Consider the following 22,630-nt stretch of genomic DNA (forward strand, 5'->3'; position numbering starts at 1 on the left):
TGTGCGTTTGGATCATATACTTCCATTACTGATAAGCGGCGCACATGTCGCAGGCCAGTTCAGAGACCGTTAATCAAGATGGCCAACAACAGTGTTAGTACGTGCATGGAACAGCATATGGTGATGAAGTTTCTTGTGAACAGAGGCGTTAAACCCTCAGATACCTACAGAAGACTTCAAGTACAGTGATGAAATGCTGAGCCGCAGTAAGACATTTGAATGGTGTAAATGTTTCAAAGATGGCCTTAAATAATCAGTGACAATACCAGTTGTGGTGGTTCCCAACCCACAGCAGTCATTCCAGTGAACATTCAGTGCATGGAATGCCTGATCCTGGATTAGGATGAATATTTCACAAACATTTGCATTTTTGATAAGTTTGCGCATACTTTGTACCGAGACAGCTTTCCGCTTTAGACCAGCACAGAAGTGATGTGCATACGTGTCTGCAGAAAAAGCGGCCTGGTTTCATCACTAAGGGCGTCTTGTTTCTCCAGGACAACACATGAATTCATACTGCTCACCGTGCTACATGTACATTACATAAACTCGGCTGTGAGGTATTGCCACCCCCCTACCCCCCCCCCCCCCCCCCGCCCCAACAGCCCAGACCTCGCTTCAAGTTATTGCCACCTGTTTGGACCCCTAAAAGAGTTTCTCGGGGGTCAGCATTTTCGCAATGATGATGAAGTGAAGCAGGCTGTCCTAGGATGGTTAAGTTGTACTGACAAATCCTTTCTATGCTGAAGCTGGGGTAAGTGTATAAACGTAGCAGGGGAATATGTTGAAAAATAAATGCGGTTTCCACTCCTTGAAATTTGTTCTTTTATTATTTAAACTCAAAAGTCCTGATTTGACTTGAAAGCCTGTCTTTTTTTTATACCATGAAGATAGCTATAACCAACAGAGCTCTTTCTTCTAATGCAATGTTTTTGACAAATTTAATAACTGGATGTTGTAGCAAATACAGACTATCGTAGGCATACGTTGTTAAACCAGGGGGAAACTTTGACATTGACTTTTTTTTTATTAAATATTAAAGTGGTTATAAAGGTAAGTTTTTTTGTTTTTTTGGCCAGACGATTTTTTCAATTTTTCCAATGCTTTTTTATTTTTCCCTTTACAGCTTTCAGAGTTTGTAAAATACCCCCAAAACCATACATTTTCTGAAAGCACATGACCAGCTGAATTAAAAGAAGGTGATTCAGAATTTTAAGGCCTCGTGCTATTTGCGCAAATGTTTATCAAACAATATGTTTGCTAAAAATACAATAAAATCATTATTGGCAGATAGAAACACAGCAAATTTTACACAATTCCTGCTAAATTCCTCCTAAATCTAAAAGCTAAACATGAATTGAGTTAATAAATAACAAATATTATTACATTTTAAATTGCACCTTTTTGAGAGATGTTGAAAATCGAAGGTACGCGAAACTGTAAATAACTTTCTCTAAAAATCTGGAGGTTTTCATTTTTCACTTACAGCTTTCAGAGTTTGTGAAAGACCCCTCAAACCATACATTTTCTGAAAGTATAGAACTAGGACAATAAAAAAAGGTGCCACTGATTTTTTTTTTTTTTTTTTTTTTTTTTTTTTTTTTCTTTTAGAAGCCACAACAGTTGAGCAAATGTTTATCAAATCGCTATTTTCACAAAAATCCTTGTTTGTACACAACGTACTAAATTCCTGCTAAGTTTCTACTAAGGCCTCATTCACATGGAGTGTATTAAAGCGTACCTCCAAGGAGGGCTGTGTTTACCTGCATGGAGATGCAAAGGTGTTCTGTGCATTCCAATGCAGGCAATGCTATTCATGTAATCTGGGACGCAGCCGCTGCAAGAACAGAGCCGCTGGTCCTCATCTGACATCTATGTGGGTGTAGGTACATGGTCCCAAATGCTGACCGTGGGAGTTCAGGGGCATGAACCTACATGGATATCAAGTTGGGAGTAGTGGCTGTGTCCATGCAGCCGTTGCCTCCCAATTGACATGAATTGGACGGCCTGTACTAGGGCTGAAACAACTAATCGACATAATCGATTATGACAATAGTTGTCCACTATTTTCATAATCGATTAGTTGATCAGCCGATTAGTTAACCTGCATACAGAATGCATTATTTGTATACTCTTTAGCAAATACAATGCAGCACACCTACAGCTCAGTACACCATCCATACATGTCAGAAAGTGCCTGAGAACTTGTGAATGTGCGAGGAACAATACCTCATGGGACATGTAGTCCTGGGTAGGAGAAGGAAGTAAGGGATTCTAAAGGCAGAAGTTTTTTTTTTTTTTCCTTGCTAAGAGGGCACTCTGAACTCAGGAGGAGCCAGAAATGCTGGTGGGGGACCCCAGAAGAGGAAAATTGGGGCTGCTCTGTGCAAAACCATTACACAGAGCAGGCAAATATGATGCGTTTTTGTTTCGTTTTTTTTAAAGAAACATTTACGATCAGGGTGCTACGCAGGGAAGATCAGCATCTGAATCCAGAGAAGCTGGAGGCTGATAGACTAGAAGTAATATTACAGGCATTACAATTAAATTGAAAGTAAAAGTTTACCCGTATTGTGCATTATGTTTAAAATGATTGTTTCCATGGAAAACGCCTCAGCCATTAGTACTACTTTAATATAAAAGATTTATATCCCCCCCCCCCTTATTTATTTATATTTTTATTTATATATATATATATATATATATATATATATATATATATATATATATATATATATATATATATACATATATATATATATATATAAAATATGATCACTTTTCACTGTTGCACAGTATAAATTAACCACTTGCAGTAGTGATTAACTGCTGCTTTTGTACTATAAAGGGCTGATTTATGTTTTTAACCCCATCATGACCGATGATACCAAAAGCATGCTGCTGTTACTAAAATGTCTTATCCTAACCATACACGTATAGATTTTCAGACAAGAATATTCACAGGAGTATTCGTTTGAAAATTCTTTGTACATTTGATGAATGAACGAATGTCGTTCGAAAATTTCACTTGCTTTTAACATTCAGTTTTAAAATGAATGTAATTACTGAACGAAAACCTCATACACTGTCCAAAAGTTTGTTCGCTGAATAAGTTTTTTATTCTTCCCCTTCGTATTTTCCAGTCACTGCGGTTGAAAACCCCACTAATGATTAGAAAATTTAATGTTGACCTGACTTGTAGCAATCCTCCGTCGCAAGCTTGCCGAGTGCTACAAATTCAAGTCAATGAAGAAGTGGCGCAAATGTGGTTGTGATGCATTTGTTGGCAAAAATGGACTGAAAGCAGTGAGGAGGTATAGCATTGCTTCCTCACCACTTTTCAGTAGCCTTTGGAGCAGGCAAGAGGGTTTAGACCCATGTCTAAATCTACTCTTACTATATTTATTTATTTATTTATTTACAATTTTACTCTTCACACTACAGGTTCAATTTTGTTTTTAATATTTTTAAAATATTTTTTTTTTTGGGGGGGGGGGGCTTTGGCTAGAATCAGGGGTCTAAACAGACCCCTAATATTTATTTTTTTGAGACCGAGAGAGGAGCTGTATTCAGTCCCTTTTTCTGCAGCCTCAGCTGCACTGTAGATGAATGAATAGAAGTTACTGTTTACTATGCTTCATTCACACATGTGCAGTGATGAATGAACACAGGAGCGATCAGTACAGATCGTTCACTGTGCTCATTCAGGAAAGGAAGGGGGCTGATAAACACATGTTTACCAGCTTTTTCACTCTCTATCCTGACCATGATCTTCCAGGCAGCAGCTGCACCTGGAAGAAGGGGGGGTGGCTTTTTAGCTGCTAGGCAGGGATGTAGGGGGCAGCAAGAAGTAGGGGAGAGAGAGCAGAGAAGGCATGCGGACCTGGCAGCGAAAGGGTCACAGCCACTACTCCCTCAGCTCTTCTGCCTTTTCACTCTTCACTCTTCTCACAGGTGACTTGGCATGAGCAGGATGGCACACAGCCCGGTTTGGGATCGAGCCAACACAAGTGCCCCCTGCAGCAGCATGTTTATTAAAAAAAAAAAAATGCTTTGCAACCACTTTAAGCACAGCTATGATGCTATGTTTCTACCCTATGTGCAGATTTAGGGATATCTACTAAAGTATGTGTCATTTGTACAAAGGATTTTTTTTTTTTAAGAAACTGATGACAATTTGTCAGCTTATGCTTGTGCGTTTCTTTACTGTAACCTGATTTGTTGGCCATTCGATGCCTGGGAGCCTGCTACTGATAAACAGTCATTAGAGAATGCATGTATATGTGGCTGCCAGCCAGTCACTGTATGGTTTTTTTTTTCTTTTTTTTAGTCACTGTATTTTTTATTTATGTATTTATTTTACATTCTAAGCATGTACTAATTTGGTTTGTCCAAGTGTTTTTCAATTTCAATGCTGGAAGGAGGGGGAGAATGGCAATGAGGTGACTTGATGCTATCGAAAATCTTATTTCTCTCTTGATCAATTGGCCTGAGTGCAGTCTGTGGCTACCCTTTTGGTATAAAATTTGTTAGCCACTGCAGCCCATTCCAGCCAGGTCTGGTGAGGAACAGTCTGTATGGTTAATTTTACAAAACTAACTTTCACTAGTTCGTATAACAATGAAAACATTCTTATTCTAATGAAATACAAATCTTGTTCAGGATGCACAGAGATCCTTGGCTAATGTCTCTGATGAGGTTTCCAGTGAAGATGATCCTAGCACAGGATATATTGCACGGCGTAACATGGATCGGCCTCATAATGACAGTGCACTCAGAAACCGAAAGTCTCATCATTACAAAAAGCACTATACAGCAGAGGTATGGCCAGATTGCTTACTAGCTGTTTACAGTTTGTTTGGCTAATCTCTCTCTTGTTCCTTTCAAAAAGTGATAACTACAGTTTGTATGTATAGGAAATTCATTTTCATTGTCAATTGCTAAAAATGTAATAGGTATGATAATGTCTGAAATACTTTAGATTTTTAAGTTTCTGATCAGTTAAATGTGGTTTATGGCAGAAAGTATGAAACCCCTTAAACTAATGCTACTTGGACTGGCACGGTTTTGTTTGAATTTAACATAAAAAAACCTCTAATTTAATTAAACTTGAAAGTATTTTATTGATTCCCTTGATTCAATGTTACACATCTTATATGAATGCCTGTGAGTAAACTTTATACATACATGCTGAATGCACAGCAATGTATATATATTTTGACAGCAATGTTTGTATTTACCTATTTGCAACCCATGTTTATTCTGTTTAATGGTTATGCGCTGAGTAGTTCGGTACAAATTAACTCGGCAGCTACTACTACTACTCCTACTACTACTTATTTAAATATCTTACGGATTGCACCACAGAAAAATAATTCTACAAGCAATAAAATAATCAGTCAATATGATCACTCCCGGCAACTGCTATTCTCCATGATGTAACCATCACCGATCAGGACTAATAAATTATGGAACAGCGCTAGCCTTCTCTAAAATCACAAGCCACAATATATGTACCTCAAAAAAACAATTGTGCAAAAATCCAATCTCCTATAACAAAAAACGTAAACTCTTAAATAATTTCTTATAAATAATTTCCGTATGACGTGTAAAACAGTCCACCAGTGCAAAATAAGCTTTTGAATCTTAACATTTTCCACCACCAAATAAATTGAATAAATTCCCCAGAGCGATATGCTGGTCAAACCATAAACCAATTATAAATCACTTATCCTCACTTCTCAAGTGCATATAAACAAAGTGCCTAATATTATATAACATCCCCTTATATTGTACAATGTTACACTGGCTAAAATGTTATACTGAAAGTGCAAAATACCATAAAAAAAAATCTTAAGACTATTAAATACTTTCATATATATATATATATATATCGTATTTTTCGCTCCATAAGACGCACCTGACCATAAGACGCACCTAGGTTTTAGAGGTGAAAAACAAGAAAAAAAAATATTCTGAACCAATGGACTGCAGACATAGTACAGGGGATGACCAGAGACTGAGGACACAGTACAGGAGATGACCAGAGACTGCAGACATAGTACAGGAGATGACCAGAGACTGCGGACAAAGTACAGGGGATGACCAAGAGACTGCGGACATAGTACAGGAGATGACCAGAGACTGCAGAAACAGTACAGGAGATGACCAGAGACTGCGGACACAGTACAGGAGATGACCAGAGACTGCGGACACAGTACAGGAGATGACCAGGGACTGCGGACACAGTGCAGGAGATGACCAGAGACTGCGGACACAGTACAGGAGATGACCAGAGACTGCGGACACAGTGCAGGAGATGACCAGAGACTGCGGACACAGTGCAGGGAATGACCAGAGACTGCGGACAGTGCAGGGAATGACCAGAGACTGCGGACAGTACAGGGAATGACCAGAGACTGCAGACAGTACAGGGGATGACCAGAGACTGCGGACACAGTACAGGGAATGACCAGAGACTGCAGACAGTACAGGAGATGACCAGAGACTGCGGACAGTGCAGGGAATGACCAGAGACTGCAGACAGTGCAGGGAATGACCAGAGACTGCAGACAGTGCAGGGAATGACCAGAGACTGCAGACAGTGCAGGGAATGACCAGAGACTGCGGACAGTGCAGGGAATGACCAGAGACTGCAGACAGTGAAGGGGATGACCAGAGACTGCTGACCTTTGGGGAGGGAGGGGGAGCGGGTACCTGAATTTGACAGGTACCCGCTCCCACTTCCGCGGAGTTGCCTTCCCTCTTCTTCCCGGGCCGGCTTCTGTGACAGCCGGGTGCCCACTGCGCAGGTGCAAGAAGCGCTTCGCTTTGTGAATGGCCCGGCGCCTTCTGTGACCTTTCATGTGTCCCAGAAGACACCGGATCATTCACAAAGCGCAGCACATGCGCAGTGGGCACCCGGCTGTCACAGAAGCCAGCGCGGGAAGACTGTGCAGCGCTGGAGCGAGGAACAGGTAAGGCCCTGCAGGAGAGAACAGCTGAGCGGCCGGCCCGGTATTCTGACATGGTGGCGGCAGAAATACCGGACCGGCCGCTTTACATTCGCTCCATAAGACGCACTGACATTTTCCCCCCTTTTTGGGGGGGAAAAAAGTGCGTCTTATGGTGCGAAAAATACGGTATATATTTATTAATGTCCATATGATGTGTAAAAGAGTCCATAAGTGCAAAATAAGCTTTTGGATCTTAACACCACCAAACTGCTTTTCCACCACCAAATTATTTTAATAAACTCACCAGTGCAATATGCTGGTCAAGCCAAAACGCATGTTGCTCTGGGAGTAACTCTCTGCAGTTCTGTAGTCTTAATGTCTCAGGCTTCTCAAAACACCACACTTGTGTCTCTCATTCACTCAAAAGGAAAAGAAGAGGGGAACTTCCATAGCGTAAAACCATCAACTGATTTATTATGTAAAATCATATAAAACACTCACATTGACAAGTGTTGCCACTGACACAGGTATAGAGGCTTAAACATAGCTTCCCTTCAGCTCCCAGAGAACATCAAGCGACGAAGCATGTAGGGCGGGGCTTCGGAGGTGACATCATGCATGGAGGTTGCTCTCGCGGTCGCGGCCTGAGACAATCTAATATATGTTTAAGCCTCTATACTTGTGTCAGTGACGACACGTGACAATCTGAGTGTTTTTATGTGATTTTACATAATCAGTTGATGATTTTACGCTATGGAAGCTCCTCTCTTCTTTTTCTTTTGAGTGAATTAGAGACACAAGTGTGATGTTTCGAGAAGCCTGAGACATTAAGACCATGGAACTGCAGATCCTTACTCCCAGAGCATCATGCGTTTTGGCTGGTTTATGGTTTGACCAGCATGACACTCTGAGTTTATTCGGTGGTGGAAAAGCAGTTTAGTGTTAAGAAGATTCAAAAGCTTATTTTGCACTGGTGGACCGTTTTACACATCATACGGAAATTAATATTTTTAAAAATGATTTAAATGTTTAAGGTTTTTTTATATGGTATTTTGCACTTTGAGTATAACATTTTGCACTTTGAGCCATTGTAACATTTTATAATTAAAGCACTTTGTTTATATACACTTTGTTTATATGCATTTGAGAAGTGAAGATAATTGATGAGTTTTTGCACTTTATATCAGTGAAAACTGACTGTATACTGCACGCATATGTTTTTGTGCACATTGTATTTTTGGGGTATTTATATATGTATTTGCACATTTATTTTTTGTATGTAAGTACTGTAAAAAGAGAAGAGATTGGATTTTTGCACAATTGTTTTTTCGAGGTACATATATTGTGGTTTGTGATTTTAGAGCAGGCAGCACTGTTCCCTAAATTATTAGTACTACTACTTCTTATCATGAAAGCAATGTCCCATAAGTCAGAAATAACTGACGTCTTCTTGGGGGCCTCTCAATGATGAGCATGAAAGCAATATAAAATACATAATGAAGACATTGCATGGTGGTTAACACTATGACAGAAATACAACATAAATGTAACAAAAAGCTACTTCTCTGAACAGATACATTTTGATCCCCATGATTAAACCTTAAGTTACCAGGGGCATTGGTCATCTGTTCAAAAATGTGTATGTAAATGCTGTGTTCAAGCCTTTAGGTATAACAGTGTCTAGGGTATACATTTAAAAGGTTTTCCTCCTCAACAATACATTGTCTATGTTGCTACCCTGCAAGGCTTTGTCACTTGTTCTATAAACATGGCATGAAGTTTGTGAACCTGATGGTTGTGATTGTGACCGGTTTGTGTTGATGGGGCTCCTTTCCTTGTCTTTTTGTTTTCTGTGACCAGTTTTATATCACCCTGATGTTTTTTGAAATTACACATTTATCTGTGTTGCAATTGTAGTACTCTGCAATATCGTATTTTTTATTTTATTTTTTTTGCTAATGTGTGCATGATGGAAGATTTCTTCAAGAGTCTGAGTATTAGATATGTTGCAGATATGACAATTATGGTCACCTTGAGGTTTGCTGATCACTGTGCTACCACCACCTAAGTTTCAAAGGAGGAAACTGAAACCTCGTGGCCTGCCCTTTTTTTTATTTTTCCGGCCATGCCATTCGACTGGTAATGGCTGCCAGCCTTCATTCTACCAGCACAGCTTAGCAGTTTCACTGTGAAACCCGTGTTCTCAGCAGCCTTCAGTACTTGGACTTAGAAAGCCCTCCCTCTCTACAGTTACAGAGGTCATGAGTACCTCTCTGGGTAAAAAATGTACAGTAAGTGGCAGACCGCATGAACAATGTAAAGTATCAGATGGCACTGCCAGCTCAGGCTCAGCACTTGCCTCTAGCGAACTTGGTAATTTTGTACACAGGGCCCTAAAACCCTTTGTTTAGATGGTTGGTAAACCCGACTCTTTGCTTTCCTCTTGTCATTCTGCTAACCCACTGATCACACAATCATCTCCTTTTTGTCCAGAAGTGAAGTTTTTTGTTTTTTGTCACAATGTCAGATTTCATGGGTAGAATCTCGGGCCTCATTAGCCTCCTCTCTTGAACTGGTCTTTTGCTCTGCTCCTGAGCTAGACATGTTACGTGGAGTAGTTGAGGATAATCTCCCCCCCCACCTTTTAAGACCAAAAATAGTATGAAACACCTGTAAAGGAGATTTTGCCCAAATGTAATGATTCGATTGCTGCGCTGTAAACTGCTTAGCCTGGTCTGCTCACCTCAGGTTTTCCAGGATGGGAACACTTAAATTGCTACAAACAACTAAGAACTTCCCAGTTCACACATTTGTCCTGCATGGGGTCTGGCCTCACCTGGAGAAGGTATCGTACCTTCAAAAACCCTTGCACAGCAGTATCCTTTTGATGAGTTTCCTGCGAAAGTGGGAGGTTCCTGTTGTAAATCCTGCCATTTCTTGTGTTAATATGACCTTCACAGGCCCCACGGAGAATAATCTCATGTTCATGAACCTGGTAGATAAGTGGTTAGAAACCCACTTTAAAGCCCTTTTTTTGGAGGGGCAGGCCCCACTATGCAGTCTGCGGTTGCTTCTATCACAGTGTGTCAGACCATTACTTTCTGGACAAAGTGAATGGCCAGTGATTCTGGTTCCATCCAAACAGATTCTTTAGTTCAAAACTGACTTGAACTTTGGTTTAAATGATAGTCAGTTGAGCTGCCATGCAAGTCTTGTGCAGCTACCCTTTGAAGGCAAACCCCTATTTGGTACCTCCTTGTATGTCCATTATAGAAATCACATCCGGAATGTTCAGGACGACTCCTGATCCGGAATGTTCAGGCCGACTCTAATGCCAATTTTAGGTGAAAGGTTCTCTAAGCTGCTCCAAGTCTCAGGTTTTTTATTTTGTTTTTTTAATCACCAGAAGTTTATCAAAAAGTACAAAGTTTACAAACTTCCTGAGTGTAAAGTTGTTCATGAAAAACCGCATAACATTGTACAATACACAGGAGTTCACTGCTTAGTCAAATTATAACTGTAAATATTGTGCTCAAGCAGACAAGATAAGTTGATCATGTTAGCCGCTACAGTAGTCAGTACAGTAGAGGAATTTACAGGCTTGAAAATAATGCTCTTGAGATTGCCTCCCTGATGTGTGCCTGTCGGACCACATCATCCAGTATACCTAATATACATTGTTTGGGATCTAGTTCTATACCCATATTAGATGCACCATTAGGACTGCTAGTGATTGTTGCCCAATATCTGTGCAGCTTGGGGCAACTCCAGAGCACTTGTATTGTTGCCATGGTCTCTACGGCATCTATGGCAGCTAGGATCCTGCAGTAGACTCATGGTTTATAGAGTTTGGAAGAGGTGTAATATATCTGTAATAGTCTGTCAATCCTATCTTAATGCATTTGTTACTCCTGGTATGTTTTTCTCATCCCTCCTTTGGGTTGCCTTTGGATGTCATGGCTAAAGATCCTATGTCCCTTATTGTACCACTATGCAAATAGCATTTCTGACTTGCTATTAAAATCTATTTTTTGGAGTACAGTGCGGAACACATGTCCTTTCCCCCTTTTCTAGTGATCTCAATTTTGCTTGCTATGAAACGGATGCTTGCTGGGAGTGGGAGGAATTATATGGGGGGGTGGGGGGGGTGTTCTTGCAGCCTCCTCTTTCCCCAGTGTCCACTCACCTGAAGGTAACTTCATGTAACCATGGCAGTGACTAAAGGTCATGTGTCCTGTACTGGTATTTTACTGGTAAGTCAAAAATCCTTATAGTCTGAATAAAGCTCTCTGTTATGTCTTTTTTACAGGTAAATCCCAGGGGAGAGTATGACAATCCTGGCTTTTTCTTTCCCAAAAGAGGAGTTGTCATAGTTGTCATAACTGCAATATATGCATAACTCTGACTCTTGGCGAATTCTTCCATCATCCATACACTGGCAAAGAAATACTGTATTGCAGAATACTACAATTGCAACATTGAACACTATTTGAACAACCTCAAATGTTTACAGTAACACTGGCCATATATAATAAAAGACAATGAAAGGAATTCGACCCAAACCGGTCACATACACACCGTGCAGTGGATGTTTAAAAACAGCCAGCAGATTGACCACACAGCCCCCCCCCCTCCCCCCTCAACGCTGACTGATCCATTACTATTGTCAGTGTGGGGGTTAGGTCACACAGTCGTGCCAGCTTTGACTGATCCTTAAAGTGGTTCTAAAGTCTCCAAACATTGCCTGATACCTGTAATGTTCCTGGTGGCAATCCAGCACTGCCTTGGCTGTAGCTCTTCTACCTTCACTTCTTGATCCCACAGGAGACACAGGCCTCTGGCTCCCACTGCTGTCAGTCAAGTCCTGTAAGGAGGGAGTGGGGGACTTGGCTGAGCTGCTGCTGTTTCTCTTTATGGATGCACACAGCCCAGATCAGGAATGCACCCGCACAGGTGCACCATAGCACACAGCTTGCTATGGGGGCACCTGCAGGTAGGAGTGAATGGCACCTGGGAGGGGGACTCCAGAAGATGCAGTAAGGGACCACTCTGTGCAATACCATTGCCCAGAGCAAGTGAGTATAACCTCGTTTACTTAAAAAAAAAAAAATTGGCTTTAAGATCATTTTAATTATTGTGAGTGCAGTCTCCAATGGATAACCAACCCAGATACAATGAAAGCGCCAGGGGCACTTAGCAAACATCTGATGTCATTAAATGGTACACAGAGCCTAACCAGGGCAGCATGTGCAAAGCAAAATTAAAATCTGCGAGCGGGTGCAGTGGCTTCAGTGCTGTATCTCCCCCATAGGAACCCCCAAAATTGGGCTTCAGTGGGTGGGAGACTTACAGCCAGGACAAACCAAAATAATGCGGCCATTGTATTGCAAAACTACAGCATGGATTGGAATGGAACCAAGTGCTGCATACACTTGGTCTCCTGGGGGCTTCAACAAGGATTTTTAGGTTGTGGTAATACTTCTTCTTTAAATGCCCAACAGGTTTCCTGGAAATCTTACTTTTGGTTTCCAGCAGATATATTGGAAACCAGTGGTTAATTCATCCCACCACTGTCCATTGACAAGTGAAATAGAATTTTTCAGTAAACTTTGTGTTTAATGGTTTTGTAGAAATTTGCAGGCATTTCTTGTACTCATATTGTTAGTCAACAAATGTATCCCAAGGTTAGATATATTTTTGTTTTGTTTATTCAGGTCGATAAATTACAGTCAATGAAGAGGGTTGACTTCATGAGGTTTGTGCTTATTGGCATTAATTGCCAAAGCAAAATAATTTGGAACTCAATTACATGAATTATCTGTCTAATATAATTTTAATAGATGACAAAATGCTATTAAGTATCTGTAATTTCTATTAATTCATCACCTATGGTGGGCTGTCTAGTTACAAATCTGTATTTCTTAATAACTTTTAATTCTGTTGAGGCTATAAACTTCTTTAGGGAGTTTATAGTTTGTTTTTATAGATTTTTTTTGTGACTATTGCATTAAAAAAAGCAAATAATAGTTGACTTCTTGCTGCGCTTTAAATGATGTCGTCTCCTGTCTCCTCCTTCTTTTCTTCTCTGCAACCAAGTTGTAATAGAATTTGTAGGAGACAAATGCACACAGGAAAACAGAGAGAATACAACAGCCGTTCTAGCATAAAACATGCTCCGTATGCTACATATGCAGTGCATTGCTGGGCTTTTGTCCCCTAAGGTCAGCCATAGCCGAGTCGCAAACCGAACATTCTGTTGACCGTAAAAAAAATGGCACATACGATTGCCATCATTTTTGTCATTTTTCTAAACAAAATCCACCTTGTTGGATCAGGCACTTTAGATTGCGGTACAAAAACTGTGTGTCGCAGCTGGCACACTAATAATGTGAAAAACAAACAGCCTGGCTAGTGACCAGAATTTTGGTTCAGTTTTCGACTTGTCTGTGGCCTGCATAAGTGTTACAAATTTTCACTCCTCTGACCAGTCTTCATTCTCCTATTTTCTAGTATAAACAGTACAGTGCCTATGCATGCCTGCTTTCCCTGTGGTTCTCAGCAGTGTTTTCTGTCCTGTGGTGTACCCACCACATATACATTGCCATTTCCAATGCACATCTAATCTTCCCCACTGGTAACAATGCCTCCATTCCTGCTGACTCTAAAAATCTCCCCAAATCAGTGAAATATACAATGCTGTCTATTAAGTTTGTGTTGGCCAAGAGAATAGCCTAAATGAGCACATCTAACAGCTGGAGATAGTCCAGATATCGCTAAATATGGCTGGTAGAGATTTGCATATAAGGGAGAAGCAAGGCATCCCATCACAGTGAATGTATGCTTGCCTCCCCTTTAATCAATGTATGCAGAACTTTAAATCGGCTTTTTAGCTTGCGTAGATGGGCAAATTAAGCTTTTAAGTGCGTTCTAAGATCCTTCTAAGTTCCTCCAGAGACACTTTTAAAGAACTGTCATTTCATATATTATTTGATGTTCCAGTCCTCTGGGGTACAAAGTACATATAGTTCTTTGTCCCGTCTTACTAGCAGCTGTAGAAGCTGAGATCCAATATGTGACAAGGAACGCCAAACTTGCCCACCAATTTCCTGCCAAAAAGGGGCAGTGTTCGTTTAACACTGAACAACAAAGGAATGCTCACTGCACCACTTATTTCTGCTCACACAAGCTGTGTTTGCTTGCAGGCTGGGATCGGCAGCAGTGTCAAAAAAAGGCTTTCATGAATTTATTTCAACTTACTGTTTGATGTGGAAGCCCTGTGCCTTGATCTGTGTACAGTTGAAAGGTGGACCTCTTTCTGACACTGCTGCCGCTCCCAGCTGTATGAGCAGCACAGGAACAGTGCCCTTTCAGTGTTAAAATGACAAGCTCACTACCCTGCATTCAGAGTGATCACCCTTGTCATCAGAGCATGCGAAGGATGACACAAGTGCTCTCAATTGTACATCCATCTACTTAATTTTGTGGTTGGAAATTGTTAGACGGAGTTTGGGGCACATTGTTACATACTGAATGTCGGCTTCTACAGCTCCTGGAAAGATGGTACAAAGTGCTATAAGTACTTTGTATCCCAGTGAATCGGAGCATCAAATCTGTGAAACGATAGTTCTTCTTTAACCTTTTAAGTTGCATCAAACTGTTTTTAGAATCTTAGCAGTTCTGACGTGCATTAGCTATGCCTTTAAAGAGGTTGCTTTGCTGTTATTTCTTAACTCAGAATGACTGTGGAGACATGCTGGACTCTAAACAGCAGTGTGGAGGCATCCTGAGGGAACACATTTACTATCTTATAAGACAAAAGATTATAAAAAAAAGAGCAAAATATTCTTGATTTTTTTCAAGCATAATATGTATACAGAACATTTTATTGTTTCATTGTTGCCAGTTTAAGACTTGTATAAGTGATTTTTTTTCCTTTTCCAACTAATAACAAGTGTTGCAAAACACAAAAATACATTTATTTTTTAGCCCTACAGATACTGATTTCTTTCAAAGTGCAATGTATCTTGTAGTCATGTTTTGTCTCCATTAGTCTGATTTTTTTAAAATGTATTTTGTTGGTATATAAAGAAAATACAGTTTTGTTTTTGCTAAAACACTTATTTCCCAGGTGGATTTTAAAATGACGGTGGCACTGGCATAGTGTTTTTTTTGCCCTAATACCATTTTGAAATGGCACCGATACTAAGCAGCTCCTACAGGTCCCCACGAAGATTAGTGCTGGAACAATCAGCTGTCATTCACCGCTATGGTTCAGCATTAATCCCAGGACCTGAATCCAACTATTGGGCTTTCTGCTATAAGGCAGATTGTGCTTAAGGGTGTCAAGAAAAGGGATGAATGACACAAAGTGGTTAAGCTTTCCCAAGTTCTTATGCTATCCGCGTACAGTACCATGAACTTGCAGTATATATAGTCAAAGGAAAGGAAAAGTCTAGAAGCTCATCTATAGAAATTGAAGAAAAGAAAACAGAAATTTGTGTAATTTTTTACATTGAATGGGCTAAAATTTCAGTGCATTGCACCAAAGATGTGCAGTTACCTTTTTTGGGAGCCTCACCGCAACCGGATCACATAGCCATTTTGTGACATGCAATCCTGTGCAGGCAAGCGCACTGCGTTTCCTACGTCGTAACTTTGCATTGACAACCGCAACAGATTGCAATTAGAATGCAGTGCGGGAAATGTGCACAGATTGTGTAATGGTTTTACCTTTCCCTAAATCACTATAATCTCTATAGTTACTTGAATACACCTACCTAATCTATCAACCAATCTAAAGAAAATGGAAAAGGGGAGTGGAGAATTTAATAATAGATGAGACCAAGCAGGGAAGGTTGGTAAACCAGCTTCTATTTTCTTACTCCTCCAGAAATACCTGGAGGTTCATCTCACTATTCAAACCCAGTGGTACCAATGACTTCAATGTGTATATCCACAATTTATTCTTCCTGAGTAGTACCATAATAAAATCACCCTTTCTTGGTGATAATTTAAGGGCATATATGCCCTTGATTTTCATACCATCTAAATTACCCCCGTGAACCTTCCAGAAATGTTTGGCTAAGGGCTTCTCAGGATTTTTCTCTTTAATTTCTCACATATGCTCACCTATCCGAATTCTAAACCTTTTGTTCTTACCAATATAAATCTTGTCACACGGCAGGTAAGGATATACAGTATATATTATACAGTATATATTACCCTAGAGCTGGAACTATTGATTAGATCTCTAATCTGATACCTATTTTCCTGGTTGTTTTGTGCCATGTGTTTGCGACCTGTGTTTGGGGTGTTGTAACTTTGCATTGACACCTGCAGCAGATTGCAAGAGCAGTGTAGTTAAAATGCAGTGCAGGAAATGTGACCGCAGCGTTTCCTGCTCCGCATTATTGTATACCTAGGATTAATGCTGCTGGCTCCTGCTCGCTCTCTGTACTGCTTCCCTGAACATCTGGTCTTCACAGGAAAGTGTTAATAGTGGACAATGTAGTCTTGAGTCAGTACATTATCTTGAAGAAGGAAGGGGGATGAAGAGAAGGGAAGAGCAGATCAGTGCTTTGCCATCCTAGGCTACGGCGCTGTGTTTTTCTATTTATGTACGCGGCATAAGGAGATATGTTATTCCTTACATGCGCAAGAGTCCAAAGGATGTTGCAAAAGAAAGGAACTACATAAACTGAAACCTAGGCAGAGAACTAAAAGATAAATAAAATGCATATTCGGCAAGTGATTAAATCAGCTGCTGAAGGTGTTTAAAATAACTATAGAATGGCACAATACTAAAAACATATATAGTTATATAGTTAGTCTGGCTGAAAAAAGACAAAAGTCCATCCAGTTCAACCATAAAAAAAAAAAAGTTATAACTCTACACCCGTAGTTGATCCAGAAGAAGGCAAAAAAAACAGCAAAGCATGATCCAATTTACTCCTGCAGGGAAAAAAAAAAAATTCCTTCCTGATCCCCTGAGAGGCAATTGGATATTCCCTGGATCAACTTTACCTATAAATGTTAGTATCCCGTTATATTCTGTGTATCCAAGAAAGTATCCAGGCCTTTTTAAAGCAATCCACTGAGCTGGCCAGAACCAACTCTTGAGGGAGTCTATTCCACATTCTCACATCTTACTGTGAAGAAACCTTTCCGTATTTGGAGATTAAAGTTCTTTTCCTCCAGATGTAAACAGTGCCCCCTTGTCCTCTGTGATGACCTCAGGGTGAATAACTCTACCCCGAGTTCATTATATGAACCACTGATGTATTTATACATGTTGATCATATCCCCCCTTTTAAAGTGGAGTTCCACTCACTCTGTAAAAAAAATAAATCATCAGCTACAAAAACTGTAGCAGCTGCCTGCTAAAAAACAGCCACTCACCTGTTCCACGATCCCACGTTGCCCCCGCCGCAGCCCATTTCACCGGCCGTCCTGTGTTCCAGGAGGCCTGCATCTTCATTGTGGGCACCTGGTTGTGACAGCTTGCGGCTTCACAGCCTGGTGCCCACTGCGCATGCTCGAGTAGCGCTGCGCTTCCTGAATGGCCCTCTTTTCTTCTGGGACCTGTCACGTGTCCCACAAGACTTCGGGGAGGGAGGGTAGGAGGACAACTTCCGTTTCTGATCACGTAGGCGATTGCAGCGGAAGTGGGAGCGGGTACCTGTCAAATTCGGGTACCCGTTCCCCCCCCCCCCCCCTCTTGTGATCTACCAGAACTCCCAGATCCTTCTCCACCATTGATTCCCCCAGTTGTACCCCCCCTAGTATGTATGATGCATGCATATTCTTAGCCCCCAAGTGAATAACACTACATTTATAAACTTTAAACCTCATTTGCCACATAGTTGTCCAATTAAACAGTGCATTGAGGTCAGCTTGTAAGTTGGAGACATCCTGTAAGGACGTTATTTCACTGCACAGCTTGGTGTCATCTGCAAAGACTGAAATGGGATTTTTAATCTCAGACCCTATATTGTTTATAAATATATTAAAAAGTAAGGGTCCCAACACTGAACCTTGGGGTACACCACTAACAACCCTAGACCATTCAGAGTATGAATCATTAACCACTACTCTCTGAAGACGATCTTTTAGCCAGTTTTCTATCCATTTACATACAGATTTTTCCAAGCCTGTAGACTTTACCTTACACATTAGACATGTGTGGGGGAACTGTGTCAAATGCTTTTGAAAAATCCAAGTATACCACATCCACCGCCACCCCTCTGTCCAAGGTTTTGCTCACCTCATAAAAAGGAATCAGATTTGTTTGACAACTTCTGTCTTTCATGAATCCATGCTGTCTGTTGCTTTTAAAATATTTTTTCCAGCAATAACTCCTCAGTGTGGTCTTTTATTAAACTCTCCAGTATCTTCCCAACTATGGAAGTTAAACTAACAGGTCTATAATTACTTGGTAAAGATTTTAAACCCCTTTTTAAGTATAGGCACCACATTGGCCTTACACCTATCCAGTGGTACTATGCCAGTCATTAAAGAGTCCCTAAAAATGAGAAACAATGGCTTTGAAATGACAGGTAATGACGGGCGCAAGGCGGTTCTCTCGTTCTGGGAGGACGTCAGAGCACATCAATGCCACATATCAGTGCCCATCTGAGCTGCCTGTCAGTGCCACCTATCAGTGCCAGTCAGTGCTGCCTGTCAATGCCCATCAGTGCCACCTACCAGTGCCTCATCAGTGCCGCCTATCCGTGCCCATCACTGCAGCCTCATTGCACACATCAGTGAAGGAGAAAAATCACTTATTTACAAAATTTTATAACAAAAACTAAGAAAAAACTTTTTTTTTCAAAATTTTCAGTTTTTGGTTTGTTTAGCAAAAAATAAAAAACACAGAGGTGATTAAATACCACCAAAAGAAAGCTCTATCTGTTTAAAAAAATATATAAAAATTTCACATGGGTACAGTGTTGCATGACTGCGCAATTGTCATTCAAAGTGCGGCAGCGCTGAAAGCGGAAAATTGGCCTTGGCAGGAAGGGGGTATAAGTGCCCTGTAGGCAAGTGGTTAAGGACCCATGGGTGTATGCCATCTGGTCCAGGTGCTTTTATTCACCTTTATTCTGTCTAAATATTTCTGGATAATATCAATTGTGAGCCAATGTGAATCAACTGGAGCTGTGTCAATACCATACCCATTATGGACAAGAGCTCCCCCATGCTCCTTTGTATACACAGAGCTGAAGAAGGTATTTAATAAATTTGCCTTCTCTTTTTCCCTTAGTCACCCACTCTAGATTATTTTGTAAAGGGCCTACATGCTCGGACCAAACCTTTTTACTAATAATATATTTGAAGAATTTTTGGGGGTTTGTCCTGCTATCTCTTGCAATCTGTCGTTCGTTTTCATTTTCAATTTTTGCATCTTCTGTTATATTCTTTATAACGTTTAAACGACGATAGCGTTCCTTCATTTTTATTTTTAATGAAAGATCATTTCTTATTATCTATAGCTTTTTTTTATTTTGGCCGTAAGCCACATAGGTTTGATTTTTAGCCTTTTAAACTCGTTGCCCATAGGAATATATTTTGCAGTGTGTTCACATACAGTCTTTATGAAGAACTCCCATTTTTGTGTTGTGTTCAAGACCAATATTCCCTCCCAGTCTCAGGTTTGGAGAGCAGCTCTCATCCCTGGAAAATTCGCTTTCTTAAAGTTGAGCGCTTTTATTTTTCCTGTATGTGCTTGATGTTTACAGCGAACAATACATGAAATCATGTTATGATCACTGCTACCCAGATGTTCTTTTATATGGAAATTTTTAATAAGATCTGCATGGTTTGAGATTACTAGGTCCAGCAAAGCATCCTAGTTGGGGCCTCTATGAAATGTGCCATAAAAATGTCCTGTAGTAGGTTTATATATTTTTGCCCTTTTTATTTATTTCAGGTACTTATATAGCGCCGTCAATTTACGCAGCGCTTTACACACATATATATATTGTACATTCACATCAGTCCCTAACCCTCAAGGGGTGTACAATCTAAGGTCCCTAACTCACATTCATACATACACATATTAGGGCCAATTTAGACAGGATCCAATTACCGTATTTTTCGCTCCATAAGACGCACCTAGGTTTTAGAGGCAAAAAACAGGGGAAAATAAATTCTGAACCAATGGACTGCAGACACAGTACATGAGATGACCAGAGACTGAGGACACAGTACAGGGGATGACCAGAGACTGCGGACATAGTACAGGATATGGCCAGAGACTGCGGACATAGTACAGGAGATGACCAGAGACTGCGGACACGGTACAGGAGATGACCAGAGACTGCGGACACAGTACAGGAGATGACCAGAGACTGCGGACATAGTACAGGGGATGACCAGAGACTGCGGACATAGTACAGATGACCAGAGACTGCAGACAGTGCAGGGAATAACCAGACTGCAGACAGTGCAGGGGATACCAGAGACTGCAGACAGTAAAGGAGATGACCAGAGACTGCTGACCTTTGGGGAGGGAGAGCGGGTACCTGAATTTGACAGGTACCCGCTCCCACTTCTGCGGCGTTGTCCTTCTCTCTTCTTCCCGCGCCGGCTTCTGTGACAGCCGGGTGCCCACTGCGCATGTGCGAGAAGCGCTGCGTTTTGTGAATGGCCCGGCGCCTTCTGGGACCTGTCATGTGTCCCAGAAGACACCGGACCATTCACAAAGCGAAGCGCATGCGCAGTGGGCACCCGGCTGTCACAGAAGCCAGCGCGGGAAGACTGTGCAGCGCTGGAGCGAGGAACAAGTAAGGCCCTGTAAGAGAGAACAGCTGAGCGGCCGGCCCGGTATTCTGACATGGTGGCGGCAGAAATACCGGACCGGCCGCTTTATATTCGCTCCATAAGACGCACTGACATTTTCCCCCCTTTTTTGGGGGAAAAAAGTGCGTCTTATGGAGCGAAAAATACGGTACCTACCAGCATGTCTTTGGAGTGTGGGACTGTTCCTTCAGTACCATTACTCCAGTCAATTTCCGGGTAGTTAAAATCCCTCATTATTGTCACTGTCCCAGCCCTTGCAGCCCTTTCAATCTGTGCAAGGAGCTGAGTCTCCACCTCCTCATTAACACTGGGAGGCCTATAATAAACTCCAATGATCACCTTTGTAGTACACCCCCATGTGTAGTTCCACCCATAATGCTTCAGCCTTATCACACTCTCCATCAACTAGATCCTGTTTCACACTTGCTTTGAGATCACTTCTCACATAGATACAGACACCAACACCTTTCCTTTTTACCCTGTCTCTCAGAAACAGAACTTAGCCAGGAATATTAATGAAGAATGAAGCCAAGATTCAGCAATACTAATTAAATCATAGTTCTGTTCATGCACAAAAGCTTCCAACTCACCTATTTTGCTTGGCAGACTTCTGGCATTGGTGAACAAACACTTTAATTCATTGACTCCTTGTGCATATGCATTTTGCATATATTTTATTTTCATACAAATGGTACCAGTTCCAATGGTTGTTTGTTACATGGGAACCTTCTGATCTGCCATAGCCCTCTCCCCATCTTTTCCCATTCCACCCACCAATAAGGACTGACCCCTTGCCTGATCTGGCTGCACCATTATAATCTAATTCTCCCTCCCCCTCGATCCTATTTTAAATACTGTTCCAGCCTCCACATAAACCTCTCCCCCAGCACAACAGACCCTCTTCCATTTAGGTGCAAACCATCTCTAGCATATAGGTTGCACCCCAATGAAAAGTCAGCCCAGTGCTCTAGAAACCCAAATCCTTCCCATTTACACCAGGCCTTTAGCCATGCATTTAGTTCTCTAATCTCCCCGTCTTTCCTGAGTTGCGCATGGCACAGGTAATATTTCAGAGAATATCACCTTGGAGGTCCTTCCCTTCAACTTGCAGCCTAGTTCTTTAAATTGATTCTAAAGGAGCTTCCACCTTCCATGTATTCTGTCATTTGTTCCAACATGGACCAAGACAGCTGGGTCAAACATGGCAACAAGTAAACCATTGAAATGACCCCTGGTCAAAAGTCTACAAATGCTTAGTTCTTACTACTGTGTAGTACCCCCTTTAACAGTGACCATGTGCTGCAGTCTTTTGTAATCGTTGTCCATGAGGTCGCACGTTCTCACAGGTGGCATAGCTGCCCATTCGTCTTGGCAAAATGCCTCCAGGTCATGCAAAGTCTTTGGTCATCTTGCATGAACCACACATGAGATCTCCCCAGAGTGGCTTGATGATATTAAGGTCAGTATAATGTGATGGCCCCTCCAGAACCTTCACCTTTTTCTGCTGTAACCACTGACTGGTCAACTTGGCCTTTTTCTTAGGGTCATCGTCATGCTGGAAAGGCAAAGCACATCCCATGCGCAGCTTTTGCGCAGAAGAATGAAAATTATCTGCCAGTATTTTTCTGATAACATGCTGCATTTATTTTGCCAATAATGTTCACAAGATTCACTGTGCCTTTTATAGCTCACCCCCCAATCATCAATAGTCATTATTATTGCATCCCAGTGGGGATGGTATTCTTTTAACTATAGGCCTTGTTTACCCCTCTCCAAACATAGCGCTTATGGTTGTGACTATAAAACTCTATTTTTGTCTCACCACTCCAGATACCAGTGTGCCAGAAGCTGTGAGGTGTATTAAGGTGTTGTCA

The 22,630-nt window shown here is 41.2% G+C and overlaps 1 protein-coding gene across 2 annotated transcripts in view; it reads left to right on the top strand.

The window, feature by feature from the left end:
- Positions 1-22,630, top strand: part of PHTF2 (putative homeodomain transcription factor 2) — a 182,476-nt gene that overhangs the window by 120,665 nt on the left and 39,181 nt on the right. For both annotated transcript variants that reach the window (XM_089685751.1, XM_089685757.1), the window contains one exon: positions 4,663-4,821. In XM_089685751.1, the coding sequence (XP_089541877.1) occupies positions 4,663-4,821 (159 nt within the window). The remainder of the gene's footprint in view (positions 1-4,662; positions 4,822-22,630) is intronic.

This window comes from Staurois parvus, unplaced genomic scaffold, assembly GCF_062004578.1.
Source record: "Staurois parvus isolate SC_StPar_1 unplaced genomic scaffold, SC_StPar_1.0 ptg000019l, whole genome shotgun sequence".
NCBI lineage: Eukaryota > Metazoa > Chordata > Amphibia > Anura > Ranidae > Staurois > Staurois parvus.